This window comes from Crocodylus siamensis, chromosome 13 (genome assembly GCF_052110815.1).
Source record: "Crocodylus siamensis isolate JL-2025a chromosome 13, ASM5211081v1, whole genome shotgun sequence".
NCBI classification, from domain to species: domain Eukaryota; kingdom Metazoa; phylum Chordata; order Crocodylia; family Crocodylidae; genus Crocodylus; species Crocodylus siamensis.
The window spans coordinates 24,619,232-24,636,826 of NC_143407.1; the positions used below are offsets into that span (position 1 = coordinate 24,619,232).

General features: G+C 50.7%; 2 protein-coding genes across 9 annotated transcripts in view; one reads left to right on the plus strand and one right to left on the minus strand.

Annotated features, from left to right (window-relative positions):
• Positions 1-14,136, plus strand: part of LOC149854103 (sphingosine-1-phosphate transporter SPNS2-like) — a 166,216-nt gene extending 152,080 nt beyond the window's left edge. For 2 of the 4 annotated variants that reach the window (XM_090026480.1, XM_090026482.1), the window contains 2 exons: positions 10,362-10,408; positions 12,886-14,136. Coding sequence is in view for 2 of the 4 variants with exons in the window: in XM_090026482.1 (XP_089882608.1) it covers positions 10,362-10,404 (43 nt within the window). In the remaining 2 variants the exon portion in view is untranslated. The remainder of the gene's footprint in view (positions 1-10,361; positions 10,409-12,885) is intronic. The other 2 variants (XM_090026481.1, XM_090026483.1) reach the window with 1 other exon arrangement.
• Positions 14,137-14,328: 192 nt separating this feature from the next.
• Positions 14,329-17,595, minus strand: part of MYBBP1A (MYB binding protein 1a) — a 73,420-nt gene continuing 70,153 nt past the window's right edge. For 3 of the 5 annotated variants that reach the window (XM_090026479.1, XM_090026475.1, XM_090026476.1), the window contains exons 29-30: positions 17,353-17,577; positions 15,465-17,203 (exon numbers count right to left, since the gene is read on the minus strand). The gene's annotated coding sequence lies outside the window, so the exon portion shown is untranslated. Of the gene's footprint in view, positions 14,728-15,421; positions 17,204-17,352; positions 17,578-17,595 lie in introns of those variants that run through there. The other 2 variants (XM_090026478.1, XM_090026477.1) reach the window with 2 other exon arrangements.

A 17,595-nucleotide genomic window follows, 5' to 3' on the forward strand; every position in this document is an offset into this window, starting at 1 on the left:
TTAAAAAAGAGGGAATTTAAAAGATGAAACCTGCAGTCTCTCAATCCCTCCCGGTGTCTTTATGTTCCTCTTATCACCACTGCAGCTCCTGGCCTACTTTGTGGATTACTTTTTAGCATGTTAAATCCAGTCGATAAAGGCTTTTTTTTCTTCCCACTAAAAAGACCGATCAGAAAAATCTCTGGATAAGAGCAACACAATGGGCCTTCTGTTTCCAAATGAGATTGCTCTTGAAATCCTGTTTTCCCCCCCCTCCCCCATACATATAACAGTACTTCAACAATCCACCAGCGTGAAGAAGCTCTCGGTATATTTAGGATTGGTGCATACAGCAAGAAATCGGTCAGCCTATAATGCGCGCTAATTATTTTTGGTGCATTTTTTAAAATAAACATACATAACAGATGTATAATCCTAAACATATACCAAATGTGCTGAGAGAGGGGGAGTGGTCTCTACAGATGACTTGTTCATTTGTTGTAATATCCAGTAGTGGTTATCCTGTGTTTGCCCACTGCCAAAGTGTTTGCACTTTCCTCTGAAACATCTGGTGGTGGCCATTTGCGAACAGGACTGAGCTGAGGAAGAGCCATGGGGCTGTTGCAGACTGGCATTGCCCGTGTCCCTGTGGTGATGAAGGGCAGAGGATTTCATTCTGTACTAGACACACAACAGAAGGCTCAGCCCCCCAACGCATCACAAAACCGGTATGAACAGGGAGTTTACAGACCAAGCAAAAGATCACTTGGGGTCACGCACTGACTGCTTCAGGGCCAGCTGACCCCAGCCAGCACCCAAGGGTCCCAGCAGCTCAGGAGACAGCCCTCCTCTTTACTTCTTTTATGCAGAGCAGGCAAGGATCCGCAGCTGCGGAGGAAGTTATTGTCTCAATTATGCACATTTTTTGAGAGCTTTATGTGCTTTGCAAAGGCAAGTAGAAATTCACGTTCCATGCATCTGCTCTGCAGAGAGAAGCCGAGATCCGGACAACCAAGTGCAGGCACGTAACTAGCTCGCACACAGAGCACTTCAAAGGGACCCATGAGGATGAAGGATTCACCTGCTCGCCCACATCATTAGTAAAGGATAGGGCTGCCCCACGGGCTCAGGTTTCCCTGCTACACATATTTGCCATGAAAATTAAACATTTAAAAAAAAAAAAAATCTTTCCAGTACTTAACACCTTTGATCGGGGGCAGAAACTCCTGATGAACAGCAGTGATGATTAATGTATCACTTAAATGTGATTAGCACAGTTGCGTGCTCAGAGGAAGTTATTCCTTTGCTATGACTGATAAGATGGCACAAGGCAAGCGGAGCATGTACCCACTTCATCACTTCCTAAGCATGGCACACCCCCAGATTGCATTACAGCATCCCATGGAGCAAAGAGCCAAACGATTCGATTTCAGACCCTCCTTTCTGCTTTATAGTAGGCTGGGCATGCCCTTTCCTGGAAATAGGCACAGTACCTTAAAATTCTCCCAGCACAGCAGTTGCGTAGGTGGAAGGGGCCTGATCTAATATTTGCTTTTCAGTTTCTCTTGTGTGAGACCACCACAGGTACGCAGAGATTAGTCACCTTCCAATAATCTTCATTCTTCTTACAGGAATATATATATTAGTAGTCCTCTCCACAGATGATATAGGTGATGTTAAAGTGATAATTATGCTTTGTTGACATGTTAGGGCAGGTTAGAAGCCCTTGTGGTTTGCATCACTAACCAGTTTAGGTTTTTTTTTAAACGAAATAGCTTAAGACAAAATTGAATGCTCCTCGGACCAACCAAGCATTTGTTTTAGGCTGATGCTGTGTGCTCATTGCTGCATAGAGCTGAGTTGTACGTTCAGAATTTGCAAGCTGGCTGGGGGATTTAGCCACACAGCGCCCATAAAGGGAGATTGATGAGGATCACTGCACTCACCACTGATATGCAACTGCTTGTGGGGAATAACTTGATGGTTGATTAACAATGCATTGCCCTACCACAAAACACTGAATGGTGATGCAAGAAAATGGGGAGGGGAGTTTGGCTAAAACCCCTGCTGGGCTTTTGCAGGTCTCAAGCATAGCTCCTATCCAAAGGCTGTGCTTTCCCGAGGAGCCCAGGGGAGTGAGCCCATGGAGCTCACTGGAGGAGGGAGCCCCACCTCCCTTGAGTTCCTTTGAAAATCCCAGCCGCATGCTCTAAACGGTGCCACGTTCCAAGCATTGCTTTTTCACTAAGGATGATTTATTATAATAACGGATCTCCATGGTGATATCAACATTCATGATGCTTCCTTAACCTAGATAAGAAGCTGCTGGCCCTGAGGAGCTTACAACCTTAATGAAGCAAGATAAACAAACACGAGAAGATGCAGGGCTGCAGCTCAGGAGGCAGGAGGATTTTTCCTGGGAAGGCTCTGAAGGGAGAGCGTGTCAAGGAGTGTGTTCTGGGTGCAGAAAACAAGCACAATAAGCAGTAGGAGAATGAGAGTGAGAAACGCGCACAAAGGAAAGGGAAATGGCGGGGGGAAGAGGCTGCTCGTGTGCAACGCAGGGCCAGGGGAGGAAGGTGAAGCGAGTGTTGCCCCGTCCATTGGTATAAGATGGCACCGGCCAGATTGCCTTTGACTCCCCATGGAGCTAAAGAGCCTACCGACTCCATTTCCAAACCTGTGGGTGCAGATGCCAGGTAGAGATGCATGCAGATATGGGTGCAGGTGACACTTCCATGCTGGCTGACTCCCTCGACTCAGCAGCAGGTGGCTTCATGCAGATGGGGAAGGTAGTCCCACGCCACGTTGCAGTCATGTTGTTTTACCACTGCGGTGGCTTGGGAAGCTGCACGGCCTTCCTTGGTTTACTGGCACACTGGTCCCAGTGGTCCTGCAAGTGAAGCTTTCACTCATAGTTTGCAGTGGGCCGTTGCACCTAATCAGAAGCTGAAGGAGCTTCGCTGAAGTTCAGACAGAAAGATGGGGCCAGCTGGCCCCAGCAGCAATAACTGCCCTGAAGGTCGGTGCCTGCCCAAATCAGTCAAGTCTGTGTCAGAGCTATTAGTCCATATGTGCTGCTCTGCAGAGGTGGATACCTGGAGCCCGGGGGAAAAGCAAGCCCACCCATGTGATGCGCTGTTGAAGGGAGGGCATTTCCCCTGAGCTGGAACTGAGAGGAGCTGTGAACTGAGCAGAAATGGGAGGTCCCCAGCCCACCTGTGCGGGAAGAAATGGGAGGTCTAGTGGTGTGAGCACAGGACTGAGTGGGGGCCTCCCAGCTTTCATCTGGTTTGGCTGCTAACTCCTGCTGTGGCTTAGGGTAGGGGAAAGTTGTCCATTAAACTCCATTGCCTGTAAAATGGGAAAAGCCAGCTTTTACCTGCCTCTCAAAAGGGGATTGTGTGGAGTTTGTTGCAAAGTGCTGTTTAAGTGTTAATTGCACTTAATGCCTGTCTCTGCAATGGATCATTTGCACTGCAGTGTGACTGCAGGGAATAGTTATTGGCATGCAAGTGGTTTCTAATGAAAGCTGCTAACTGATTCTCTAAACTCATGCTAGGACAACTTCTTGGCTAAGGTCACACTGCGACAGAGAGAGAGAATCAGAGATCACAGGCCGGTGTCTAGGGTAACTGAACTGTCAGCTTCCTTCCAAGGCAGATACCCTCCTGAGATGAGGAACTAGAAAAGCAAGTCATGAAACATTCAGTCTTGCTGCTCTGTTCCCCGGTGCCTGTCATTGTCAGGTCTCATGGAATTATTATTATAATAGCAGAAGCTATAAATACTTCCGCCAACGGAAAGCAGCACGCTCGTTCACGTGGAGGATGACATGCTGAGGATCAAGGCAAGAGTCTAAAACGGGGCTAATTCGTAGCTGGTGTACTCGAAGTCGGGGAGTTGCATTCTTGTGCCGGTTCTGAATCCGGGCTCAAGGTTTCACATGTATACGGTAGACATGGGGTAGTGATGCAAGGCTACAGGGTGCCATACTGTCCCTTCTGTAGATGTTGAGAACCATGACCCTTAGGGAGCCAAGGCCATAGCTGTTTGCTTGCCTCCCCATTTCTGCAGCACAGAGTGTACAAGCACTGGGGTTTGGTCCCACTGAAATGACTGCCCATTACCTCCCTTAACCCTTGCCAGACCTGTGCAAGTGGAGTGAATCGGACAGTTGGTTCTCTCTGAACGAAGGATCAGTCATAAATTACAGTATCAGCCAATTCTTCTTCCCGGCACTTGCTGGCCTTCATGGGAGAGAAAGGACGTGGGTGAGGATGCTCTTGCGAGTAAAAGCTATTGTCAACTGAGCTGCACCACCAAGTGCAAGGGGATGTTTCATTTCTTGCTGAGGCAGGTGGGTGGAACTAGAGGTTGACGTTTCAGATGGAGGCATCATCTCTCACCTCGAGTCACAAAAGGGATCCAAGACCTGGTTGTCCTCCCTGCAGCGTCAACATTTGTGGCGCATGATGAACCCAAGCCTTGACAGGCGCTAGAACTGCCCTCTTGGGTCTAAAGCCGAGGTGCTCCCTCTTGAGCCATGCTGTTACCAAAGGAGAACAGAGGGTGCCCAGAGAAACTTTCCTGGCCTGTCCAGAAGCATTTACAGAGCTTTATGCTTTCTAAGAGTCCGTGTTAACCTGCTGTGCTGGAGGAGGCAGCTTATCTTTGATGCTGATTTCCGGCCAAGTCCTTGACACTTCGAGTGCTGTTAACTGTTCATCTGCAAAACTGTTTTGCTGCTTTCTGGGAGACACAACGGAGAGCTATTGATTTTATTTTTTTTTTTTAATTGCTAGTCTTATGCTATCAAGATCTGTGTAACAAAGGGAAAGAGACACATGACCATGTGTTTCTCCCTCTTGAGCACAATTAAATATACAGATGAAGAACGTTAGCGGCGCCTGCACAGCTTTTAGGGACAAAAATGAATAAGGAAGAATGTTGTTTTTGCTCCGCATAACCATTGTGTCCCATGCCGTACCCACGGATGTGCACAAATTCGGAGTGGGATTGAGCTGGTTCATTTCTTAATGCAGCTGGTGGAGGCACCTGGCATCACCAGAATGAAGCTTAAATATGACTGTTGTCCTAGCAAGGCGATGTGCCCCCGTGAGCTTAGCTCTGTGTTTCTACTTTGCACAGGCTGAAATGTGCCTGTGTGCATGGTGCTGGCAGGAGCTCTTTGCAGCACAGGCATGAACCATGTGCGGGCCGGCCCTGTGCACAGAGGTGTCTTTCACACCTAAGCAATAAAACAAGCTAAATGCAAGTAACCATTCCCACCCCAGCCCATGCTCCTGCTAGCTCCACTTGTTTGTTAACATTTTTAAGCAGACTAATTGTTAGTATCTTCCCCTTGGCAAACTGTCCTCAACTTCGTCAACCAGACCTGCTCCTGGGAGGCTGGAAGGATCTGTCACGATGCATCAGGAAATTGTTAGTGGATGGACTATTTTTAGCAGCTCACCAAGCCTCCTTGCCTCTCTCCCCGCAACCAATCACTGTTTCTTGCCGTGCATTGCTGTGTAATCACCATTCACCTCTCCTGCACTGACGGGGTTTTCCCTGCATGCTGTATTGAGCCTCAAGATCCTGAGGTAGTGGGGTGCATAGTCATGTGTGGTGTTAACCTGGCCTGTATGGAATAAATATCCACAAATTCTGTGCCAAGCTCTCCAAAGCCCTGGGGGGTCAGGCAGACGTCTGACAAAGATGCCGTAGGAGCAGGCTGGCTTTAGTTTTTCCTGAAACTTGGTCAGGAAGCTCCAGTTGCACAGGCTGTGATTAACAGCTTGTACTGTTAATGGCTGTCATTGCCGAAGCATTAAAGCACACCACAGCCTTCAGCATATTGGGCTTTCAGCACCCAGTGCAGTAGAGAAGCACCCTTGCAACCCAGTTCAACAGGTAGGACACAGGTACTGCGCTCGGCTGTGGTGCGGCGGGGACTTGCACCAAGCTCTGCCACGTCCCAGCTGGAGGAGAGCTTTGAAGGACCCTAAATTGCTGTCCTGAAAACATCATGTAGTTGGAGCTTTGCAGCAAGTGCGTCTGAGCTAGTGCCTTGGGGGCTGGAAATGCCTGGCCACCGACTGATGCACTGAGCTTGTCATCTGCGGAGCAGTTAGACCAGGGATGAGCAAAATGCAACCCATGGGCTGGATGTGGCCCACCAGGCCATCCTATCCAGCCTGCGGGGCCCCTAAAAATTTAGAAAATTAGTATTATCTGCCCCTGGCTGCCTGTCATGCAGCCCTCGATGGCTTGCCAAAACTCAGTAAGTGGCCCTCCACCCGAAATAATTGCCGGCCCCTGCGTCAGATGGTGGAACGTGGTTTCTGCTGCTCCTTGGATTTAAAAGTCAGGGGACTTGGTCAAAAGCTGGGGACTTGTTTCACTACCCAACCGAGCCTGGCACTGGTATGTGGCTTTGTGTTGGCAATATGCAGCATTAAGTGAAATTTGCTGGAATTAACTGAGACTGACCCACCCACGCAAAGGCCTCTGGGAAGAGGAGGAGGAGGTAGGAGCAGTGTTGTGGGAAATAAAGTAAAAGGTTGGTGAATTCCCATCCAGTGAGCTTTTAGTTGAGCACAGGGCTAGGTATGGCTGTATGCACGCAGACGTGAGTTCACGTGGAGCAACCACTCGCACCTCCCCGATATCCAGTGGTGGCCACTTGCAAACAGGACTGAGAGCTAAGGAAGAGCCGTGGGGCCGTTCCAGATTGACTGAGGTCGGGGAGATGAGTGGATTGCCGCTGCGGGGGAGCTGAGCAGTTTTGAACGAGGACACGGTCAGCCCCAGCCTAACAAAGTGACCACGTGTTGCTTAGCCAGCTGCCACTGTTGGTGTCACAAGCTGAGACGGTCTTTCAGATCAACTAGCCGGGCTAACTGCTGAGCGTCTAGAAAGCTGCTGGTGTTCCCCACAGAAAACGGCTGTGGGAAGAGCAGGACCTTACTGCTGGCTCCCCTTGGGCTGGGCTGTATGTAGGCACGCCAGTACCGTCTCGCCTGCCTCGTGCCGTTTCCCAGAACCGTACCCTCCACTCTGCTTCCACGGGCAATGGCCCATTTCAAATACTTGCTGCAGCTACTACAAGGCTGAGAAAGGCAGCTGGCTGCACAGAGTAAGGTCTTCAGGATTACACTCCCCCATCCCTAAACTCCAGGGGACAATCCCACCCCCACAGTGACACCTCTCCTTCTCCCCCAGGGTGCCCCCACCTTCATCAGCAGCTCCAGGTAAGCTGGGCTCCTGAGTGTCTGGGTGGCCACGGTGACAGCATGTACTTACAGCCCAGGAAGACAAGTGTCTTCACTTATCAGACAGATTTGCTGTGTGCCAGTCCTGAGACCAAAAAACCCCAAGATGCTGCCCTGGGCCTCCTGCCACAAAGCGCTGGGCCTATTTGGGCAGGTACAGGCAGTGGATAGAGACCAGAAGTAGAGAACGGCATGAGCCGTGCTTTTGTACGATGAGCTCCCTGAGCTTATCTACTGATCCAGACAGCTTCCTTCCCTTCAGCTTGCTCCCCGCGTGCTGCTGCGTCCAGCGGCTGCCGTTGTGAGCAATGTGGACTTCACGTCCGTGTCTGCTGCGCGGGATCAGGTGAAGGACTCTGTTAGAAGTGAATGCGCCTGCCTGGACCTGCAGTGGCCAGACTTGCTGAACAGCGTGCGCCAGGGTACTTGAATCACCAACCCGGGGCAATTAAAGCCAGACACAGGGCAGCGAGAGTTGTTGCTAGCTAAACCGTGTAGGGAAAAGCGGTTTTCAAAAGGACCGGAGCAAATGAACGATCTCTAGTATTCAGGGAGTTTGCTTTTCAGAGGGCGTCCCTCCTCCCCGAAAGGATTGTTACGGTCGCTGGGGTTGATCTTCCCTCTAATGCAGGCCACAGGATTTCGCCAGTATTTCTTGAGTCAGTCCATAATTTACAAGACAGTTGATGGAGTATCCCCTACAGCTGGGGAAGGTGGCTTGTCGTTCTCACTGTAAAGAACAATTGGGTCTCATTTTTCATCAGAATTTGTCTGGGTTCAGCCTTCGGTGATTGCATCTTGTTACAGCTTTGTCTGCCACAGGCCCCCCGCTATCAGCAATCTTCTCCTGCCAGAGGCACTTACTGTTGCCAGCTGTGTTGGTGTCTCTGAAGCAAGCAATGAAGGTGGGGAATCAGGCAATTTTTTTTTGCGGCGGGATGGCGTCTGCTGGAAGACAAGATGGCAGGTTTTAGACAGGGGCCCTGTTGTGGGGAGGGGGAGAGAGGGAGTCTGCAGAGCGTTTCCCGGATTCCTCCACTGGACTGGGGAGAACCGGGCATTTTGGAGAGTAGGAGTATGCTAAAAGCTTAGCACCAACCAGCAGCAATTGTACGGGGACAAAGCTCTAGTGCTTTGACTTTGGTTACAAGGATTTGCAGCCCTTGAATAATGTGAAGCTTGAAAGCGATTTTGCTTTTGAAATGACTTGTGTGTGAGGCCACAAGAACCCAGCCAAGGATTTTGCGGGTCACAAGGGAACTAAGCTTAAGTGTGGGTGGAGCAGAGAGAAGACAACCTGCAAAAGGTCCTTTCTCTTCTCCAGCCAACTCAGTATACAGTTGAGGGTTTGGGTTTTTTTTTTCCTTCTGCATGACAGTCTCTATCGGAGGCGGTGCTGAGGTGCTGCAAAATTAGACCTGTTTCAGAGACGATAAATACCCTATTTGACAGTTTGGGCATATGTAACCTTCAATTAAATAGGTAAATGTATAAATACTAGATAATAATAGATGCTGTCACGCAGCATGGAATTGGTTTGATCATGTGCAGAAGAAATATTTGGTTTTTGAGGTTGAGGGGGAAAAAAAAACAAAAACTAGAAGAGACTCATTTTTAGCTGCTGGAGATGGCAGTAAGAACAAGGACAGCACAAACCTATGTCTATAAAAGGCAGTTTGGAACGGTTTCTTCCCCGTCAGGAAACGACCGAACAGTTCCCATCTCCTTCCCTTCCAGGGATGGAAACTTTCTTATCTGTGGGAAAACACTGGAGTGAACAGGACAGTTTGGGAGCCAGAGTGTAGTCAGCAGCTGCTCTCCGATGGGAAGCGACAAGCCTTGGTAGGAAGGGAAGTGGGACAGATCGGAGGATCAAGTTTACTCTGGGGCCTTGGGCTAGTTCAAGTCCCGATGAGGCACCCCACCACCGTTCGCCTACTTGGCATTGGCAGCTTTGCTTCTTAAATGACAAGAAACGCTCCACGGTTGAGCCTCTGCTGCCTCCTGCAAACTCTGCTGAAAGCAAAGGCCGTGTCGAATGTGCGTCAGGAAGCCACGCCGAGCCTAAGTAAGACAAAAGGGTCAGATGCTACTTTGGGACTTGGCAACGTGGCATCAAGTCCCTGTCTCATCTCAGACTTCTTGTGCGACCTTGGGCCCAAACTCTCTTCAAGCATTTGGGGACTTCACTCCCATACATTTTTGCGAGCAGTGTTGAGGATCTGGGCTCCCATGGGGTCTGTGGGCATTCGAAGTGGAAACTCAGGGTGGGTCCTGAGTCTGAAGGGGGAGTTTCTAGTTCTGTTTTAACCATGGCAGCATACAGTGTCTGGTAAAGGACGTCCATGCTGGAAAAGGTTGAACAGACAAGAAGGGCAAAGGCTGGGAGAGAAGGAACAGAGAGGGGTGAAGCGATTCACGTGAGCAGCACAGCCCGGCGGTCGGGGTCCCACGCCTAGACCGTGCTGCCCTTTCAGCGATGCACCCCGGGGGGGAGGATGGGGGACTGGTGAAAGGGGAGCAGGTCCCTCCCTATCCTGCATGTCAGCACTGCCTTGGACATGGTGCATGACAGCGCTGTTGAGCCCAGGGCAGATAAACGGCCTGGTGGATTAGACCCAGCATTGAGATCTGTTGTGAAGAGCAACGGGTCCTTGAGCCCAGCAACTGAAAGACGATGGACTTACTTCTTTATTTAACTCGAGCTGTTACCAGTGGCAACAGGTTACATGCACAGCGTTGGTCAGGAGGCGGCCGCTCAGGAGCCACGGAGCAAACAGCCAGGCGTTGCCCGTCTGAACGCCTGCGGAGGATCGCTGGATCCTTGTCAATTGGCATCAGCAGCTTTCCTGAGCGAGCGGTAGTGATTGTCAGGTTTGCCACCAGACACCAGCGTGAGGGCGGCGAGCCCCTTGCTCCGACTGGGATGCAGGCACTAACACGCTAATGCTCACGCACGCTCACTCCTGTCCTTCTAGGACACGACTGCACTTAGAGATGCGATCAACAGCAATTTGGGGCAGCCCAGTAGATATGGCTAATTGATGCTCTGTCACTTCAGCGCTGGTGGCTTGTTTGACATGCTTTGCTTTCTCCTCCGCCCAGGGTGAATCAACTCATGATGCCACCAGCCTCTGTGAAAGTCTGAGATGGTGAGTGACAGCACCATAGAAAACGTTTCTCCTGGGGACTGTGGGGCTTCTGTGAGCCTGGCATTGGGAGGCAGCGCCCCTGCTTCTCCCACGGCAGGTTGGCAGAGGGATTGTACCACGTCAGAGCAGCAGCTCCTTGGGTGCCAGGGTTGGCAAAGGGTCAGGAGCTCGGTTCCTAGTCTGATCAAAGCAGAGCCCCAGCTGCAGCCCCAGCTCACTCCCTTCCTCTACCCCACACCCCGTGCTGAGATGCTCTCCCCCCACAGCAGAGCCTCTGGATCTGTCTTCAGCCTTTGCTTACCCAGAAAACCCAGTTCATCAAGTTACTTGGTACCTATGAGAGTCTTACGCCCTTGCCAGACCCCTCCAGGGTTTCTTACAGGCTGAGTGGTAAAGTCATTTTTGTAATTTAAACACGCATACAACACGGGGCAATTTAACACCCCTTCCAGTAAGGCTGCATTGTACTAGCTTTCTGTCCCCACGCACCTAGCCAGCTTCCCTGATTTTAAGCTACTTAGTGCACTGTGAAAGCATGTACTGGTTCACCCGTTTTCTGGTCTCATGGAAAATGGGGGTAGCCTGGTGTAATCCTAATGCTGGATCGTAGTGGCACATGCCCTGAAAGGCATTTCAAGTCCTTGCTGTCCTGAAGCACCTTCCAAATGCGAACCAGAGCAGGAATAGAGAGACCAGTATCAACCTAACTAGACTGCAGGGTCCTGACCCCCTCCTGCCATTTTCCTGCATACATTAAACCGGCCGCTGCACTGCTCTTAATCTGATGTCCGCTTACTGCCACGTGAGCATCCCTAATTGCACTGCAGAGCCAAACCAACTCATGGAAAGATGCTTTGTGATGGTGCAAGACTTTGCTGTTTGCTCCTACTGGGATTTTTCCTTATGCCGCATGTCTTGATACTGGGTGACGGTTCCTAGGCCTCAGCATCAGGCCAGACACAGACCCCCCCAACACTATTCTTATCGCTAGCTGACAGTCACACAATTGCAGCTCGGAGCTGCAGCGAATGATAAACACTTCCCAGTTCTGACTGTCACCAAAATTCATTAAGCAATTTTTAAATTTTTTTTTAAAGGAGATTTTTTCCCCCCCCCCTGTAAATTTAAATGCACTGAGAGAACACGTTCAGTAACACAATTAGCAGTGGCCTGTTTGAGGGACTGGTGTAATATAATCTTGAACAGATGTTGTTTCCACAGAGGGGAATAGATCAGGGTAGAGGATAGGCCTCCAACAGTCCAGCACGTACCATTCACTCCCTGGGCTGGAAGTCTAACTCCATTTTAATGCCATTTCATAGCAGCTTTTATATGGGGTTAACAAATCCTCAAGGCCTCGGATTGGGAGAAAACGTTAGTGGATACGATCGGAGGCTGCATCTGCGGCAGAATGAAAGCATGGTTCTCATTGAAGAAGTCCAGCACATCAGGGTTGCTTTCTTATTGAGTCATTCTAGATTTAAGCAACATGAAGAAAGGGATACGTCCTCTGGGGGAAGTCTTCCCGGACCCCGTAGGCAGATTTCTAAGGCCACAAGTAGCACAAAGCAGGCCGCAGAACCCAGCCCAGCAATTCCTGCAGGGCCGAGGGTAATTCAACCTCACAATGCGCAAACTCACGATGGCCCAGAGCCCAATGCCTAAACTGCAGGAGCGGTGATGTGAAGGGCATCTGTCAAAACTGCACACGGGCTCCATGTCAAACCTGCCATGTCTTCCAGGCCTGAACTGGCTGCTCTGCATTAGAAACACACCCTTCCCTTTCCCAGCTGATGGTAGCAGAAGGCTCCGAATAAGACTTCTCTCTTAGCCTGTGAGCAATTTAACACACCAGTAAGTTCTCCCATCCCTTGGCCTCTTAAGACAAACATGAGGGCTGAGCTCTAATGTAACACAGTCACTGGAAGGACATTTTCTTGGGTGTCCTGCAGTAGACAGTGGGCCAGTTTCCATAGGTATAAATTGAGCTGAGGGGCACTAGCTATGGCAAAGAAAGAGCCCTGCCCTGTCCACCTCTCCCTCCCTGCTGGTTGATCTTCCTCCCCTTCATATGCCTGTGCTTAAACAATGGTGCAGCTTGCGCAGCAGGATGTCATCCCTGTGATGAGTTTTTATACCTACCCCCTTACACCAATCTGACCCAGAAATCTGGGCCCAGCCAGACTATGGGGTGATGTCTTAGAGCAGTAGAGTTTCTCTTTCCCCTAGAGCAGAAAACCTTATTAGCATAAGCACATTTATACCGTAGTTGCATCTGAAAGGGTGGCCACCATCTCTTCCTGGACACTGTGCTGCTGTAGTTAGTGGTACAACCCCCCGCAACTCATCCTCTCCAAGTCTGTTCATCTCAGCCTTTTAAGCGAAGCCTCCATGGCTTGTTTTGCAAGCTCAGGAATACAAAATTCCAACCCTGGACTTATTCATGCTGACAGACATTTCCCTTTACTTACTTGTAGCTGATACACAGCACTCTGGCTTCCATGCTGATGGCCCCAGCTGGGAACAACGCGCCAGTACCAGACACAAGCAGGACCTCCGTGCCGCATCCAAAGTCCTCTCCAACACCAAACCAATCCCTTTGTTCTTACCTCCAGGTTCAAGCTAGAAGAGGTGGCCTGGATCCCAGTGCTTGTCCACACAAGGATACTGATGGGTTTCCCCAGACTGCCGTACTTTGGAAGGGGCTGCCTGCGGGACCCACTCCTGCACTACACCCCAGCGAGCAACTGTAGATTGTGTATACGGTTTTAGAGTTAGCCAGTGAAGAAGTCCGCATTACCTACAGGGCAGCTCCTGCTCAATGCTGCCCGCTATGTCAGCGCGACCACCTCTTTGGCCAGAGACCGTGTAATGGCGGGAACCTCTTCTGTACATCACGGCCTCTCGTTCGACACTGAAGGCTCAACCCAGATTTTTAATATTATTTAAACATCCTCAGATGCTTTATCTCTGCTGAAGACGTCACATATCAGATCTCTATCTCTATAGCTAGATAAATAGTTTTATTTAAACTTTGGGCATCTGAGGCGGCCAGTGCAATGGCAGGACAATGAAAAGCTCCACTTCTCTGTGCATCTTGGCACTGCAGCCTTGGTTCCAAAGAGGGCTCCAGGGTAGCACTCCCAAAAGGTGGCAGAGACATTCACGCAACAGCACTTTGCTTACGGGAGCAGCCCCAGGGCTGGCACAGGGCTGCATCGCTGCTGGAAGCAGAAGTCTCTCACTGCACCAGGTGGGACTGTTATGGCAAGGCCAGGAAAGTCCTGGCCACTTATATGTAATGGCTTTTTATTTTGTTTAACCCATTTTGTTTTACCCTGCACAGAAGGTTTACAGGCCTCTAAAATACCAAAATCCACATGTGAAGGAACTGCTGTACCCACAGCCTGGTACGGCAGTGCTGCTGTGCCAGTGAAGGTGTTGGGTCATTTATATGGATATCATACGACATCATTAGCTTATTGCAGCTGCAAATGATTTGCTCCCAGTATATATCCCTATCCAGCAACTGCATTTCCACAAGGATGGTAGTGTGCGTGAACACTGTCCTTGTTTACTCCATCTGTTGGAGTACTCAAGGTCACTTTGATCTGTACAGTGGTACAGCTGGCATGGTTTTAATTCACTGGTGTGATGGGCTAAAAACAGAGCTCTAGGTAGTCACAGGCTCATTTGTATTTGGGCCTCTCCAACCCATCTTTGGTTTGCACATGACAGACCAGCACAGTTACAGTGAGCCGGCAGGTGTGTTACAGCTGTGGCAGGAAGAGAGAAGTACAAATGGTCCCAACAAAGGACGTGAGGTTGTTAGTGGCAACAGTTGGCCAACCACCTGGTTCAGGTCTCCTAAGTAGATGCACTTTCCTTGAGTTTCCTTGCATATGCCCAGCACTTAGTTCTTTTGGAAACCATACCTGATTAGCAAAAGAATTGCCAACCCTGTTAGTTGGATATGGCTTTAATAATGTTACAAGCCAGCCGTCTGGAGAACATGGCTTAGGTTCGTCCTCTCCAGTACGAGGAGTCCTTTTTAATTGGCCAGTATCCCGAAGAGCACAGGTATCTACATAAAAAGCAGTCAGAGTCCACCCACCCCGCCCACTTCCAAGCCCTGTAGCAACTTTGGCTTCCTTGCAGAATAGCCCTGCTGCCCTCCCAGCAGGGAGGCAGCAGCAATTCCCAGGAGCACGTCCATATTTTTCAAGACCAGCATCGATAGAGGGCTCACGGTTTCCTCCCTCTGCAGTCCTACTGGACTCTTCCTCAAAGGCAGCCCCTTCCCAGATTACTTCAGTCAGCTGAAAAAAAAAGTTATGGGTCAGGCAAACAATTGGAGACAGGAATCCAGCCACTACTACTTGCTGGCCCCTAGGGAACTGCAAATGCCACTCAAGTTCAGCTAAAATAATAAGCAAAGCAAAGTCAAGACAATGCTTTGTGCCACGGTGTGCCGTTATTTACTCTGGTCGAGGGAAATGTCAGTGCTGCAGTCTGGCAGCCAAATGCCTGGCTTTGGAAGGATGGGAATTTCTGGCTCTCATTAAGCCATTCCCTGTTACACCGTAAAAGAAAACAATTAGTCACTTAATCTCAGAGGCCAAAAGGAAGATTAGCAGCGTTTCCTCCGTTATTGTCTGAAGTGCTTAATGGCATGGAGGGTAAGGCTGTAAGTCGGAAACTGGCTGTTCCAGCTAACGCCTGTCAAAGGCAGGGCTTTGGCATGTGCTGAGACTTCGTTCCCATGGACTTGGTGGGGATGAAGAGCCCATCCGAGGCACCTTCATTTGGCAGCGTCTTCTTTCTTTTCCTCGGCAGGAAGGCAAAGCTACTTTGGAACGTGGCGACCGCGCTTCCTGGAAACACAAAGCCAGGCAGCAAGACGCTTCGCATACTTTTTCCTTGGTGTAAGTGAATGGAGACTTAATTCAGTGTCAGGGTCCACAGCCCAACCCCAGCGCCCCATAAATGCTTGGAGCAGGACCCAGGGCCTACCATAAAGCAGCCGGCTGGGAGAACCAAAGATGGGTTGGACAAAGGTGACAGTCTGTAAACAGTCCTTCTCTGCCTGCAGGTGAAGGGGGTTTGGCCTGGCAGCCGCCTGTTTCTAGTCCCCGATGGGCTCTTTCAGCTGTTCCCTTTCAAGCCTGTAATGCAGATCTCTTGTCTGAGAGGGAAACCAGATGATTCAGGTGAGAAGTCTCTGGGGTTCAGACCACACCAGAGATTAACCAAGTCGAGTCCCACTCAGAAGAGAGCAGGTTGCTAGAAGGGAGGTTAGGGGTGGAGAGCCGTGCGTGCTCCTTGCCGGTGTCTCATCTCCGTCGTAAAGCTCTACATGATGGTAACTAGTTCTAGTCCCAGCTCTGCCAGTGCACACCAGTAGGCCAGTCTGTCCCACAGCTCCACTTTCCCATCTGTAGAATGGACCCACTTGCCTGCAGGATCTTTCTCCATCCTGCTTTGACAAACGGCTGAACCTGCCTGTATTTTGTGGTAACCACATCAAGCCCTGCAGCCTGCACTAGGCTGTCTGGGGCTAATACTAAGTAGCGCTCAACTATCCTTCCCTCCCCCCGGCTCTGGGTGCAGCTTGCTAGGGGAGGATCTCCGTTCATGACAGTTTGGGCAAAGCGCTCGAGTTCTTGGGGGTTTCCTGCCCACGAGGAACTTCCAAAAAGTCAGAGCAGAACCACCAACCAACCCAGCAGCTGTCAGTATACCAGGATCCAGGTGGTCCAACAGGATCCCGTCACTTAAATAAGCCCAAACTGCAGAAGCCATTAGCACTGCCTTGTGCGTGTCTCTAGTTTGCAGGCATGTGTTCGAAAGCTGGCTTCTGCTGGTGGAAGGAGTTGCTGCAGGGATGAGGAAGAGCCATGTTTTCATTTGTCTGCAGAGATCTTGCTGAATGCGCCAGTCTCTAACCCCCCTTACTGAGATCTGCACCACTCATCCACGGAGGCAGGGGTTTATGAGCCCAGCTCAGGATGGAAGCAGAACGAGTCAGCTGCGCAGCTCCGAGCTGCTTACACTCATCACCTTGGTTTGGAAACACTTTTCTCTGATTTACATGCCTTAAGCATCCATCACAGTTTGGGGAATGAGCTTGGGGCAGTTTCTGTATTAGGCCCATCTCATTTACTGGAATGGGCTTTTTTAGCCAATTTAAATGGGGTCCCCCCACACTGGGTGGGGCAGGGGGCAGCTCTGAAGCTGCCTCCAGCACATCAGTGATGCTGCATTTCTGGTATGGCCCCTGGGTTGGCCCTGAAGGATGTTAGCAGCTCAAACTAGAGACCAGGTTGGGAACACTTTAGCCAGGACCCAACCCCTTCCACATCTGCTTGGGCCAGGCTGCTGCTGAGTACACCCTGCTGCCCCCCTCCCTTCCCAGGGGGGCTCAGGCCAGACCTACCACCACTCAGGGCTGTGACTGCATCTTCCTCAGTGACCTTCAGTCCCCTGTCTTCAGCCTGTCAGCAGTAATGCTTTCCATGCTCTCTTTAGTATCTCGGCAGTCTCTGGCTGCTATGGCATTTCCAGCGTAGGGGCCAAAGACGGGGTGCTGGCCTGCTGCATTCATCAGCAGCGTGGGGTGGGGTCACGAGGAGCCTGGGGAGGGTTATGCTGCCCCCAGCCAGGCCAGCTGTTTGCAGCAGTGCGCATGCTTCATTCTGCTTCACTCCTGACCGCTTTACCCAAAAGCATTCCTCCTCCACTGCCAACAGCTGCCTTGGCACCCGGGCGGCCACTGCTGAGGCAGCAGGGCTGCTTCTGCACAGGGAGAGGGGAAAGAGCTGGTTCAAAGCAGCCAGACACCTGCAAACACTGCAACCAAAGTGCAGAGCTGTTCCCCACCACCATCATGCCTCCTGAGCCTGTACTCCCAGGGCCTGGCCTGTTCAAACCCGCTGCCTGCTCACCTGCGTGAAGGCTGAAGGGCTGGACCCAGGAGTTGCTTGTCTCAGTCACGCACCAGTCACGAGGGGAACCTCAGAGCAGTGCAAGCTGCTGGCTAATCAAAGTGGCCACCGTCTGGCACGCTGAAGTCCCTGGTTATCTAGTTCTCCTCCGCTGGCTTTCTTGGTGTGTAAACCAGCACTTACAATCACTGTTACCGCGCGAGGTCCAGGGTCTGTCTATGATTTCTTGTTATACAAGGGAGA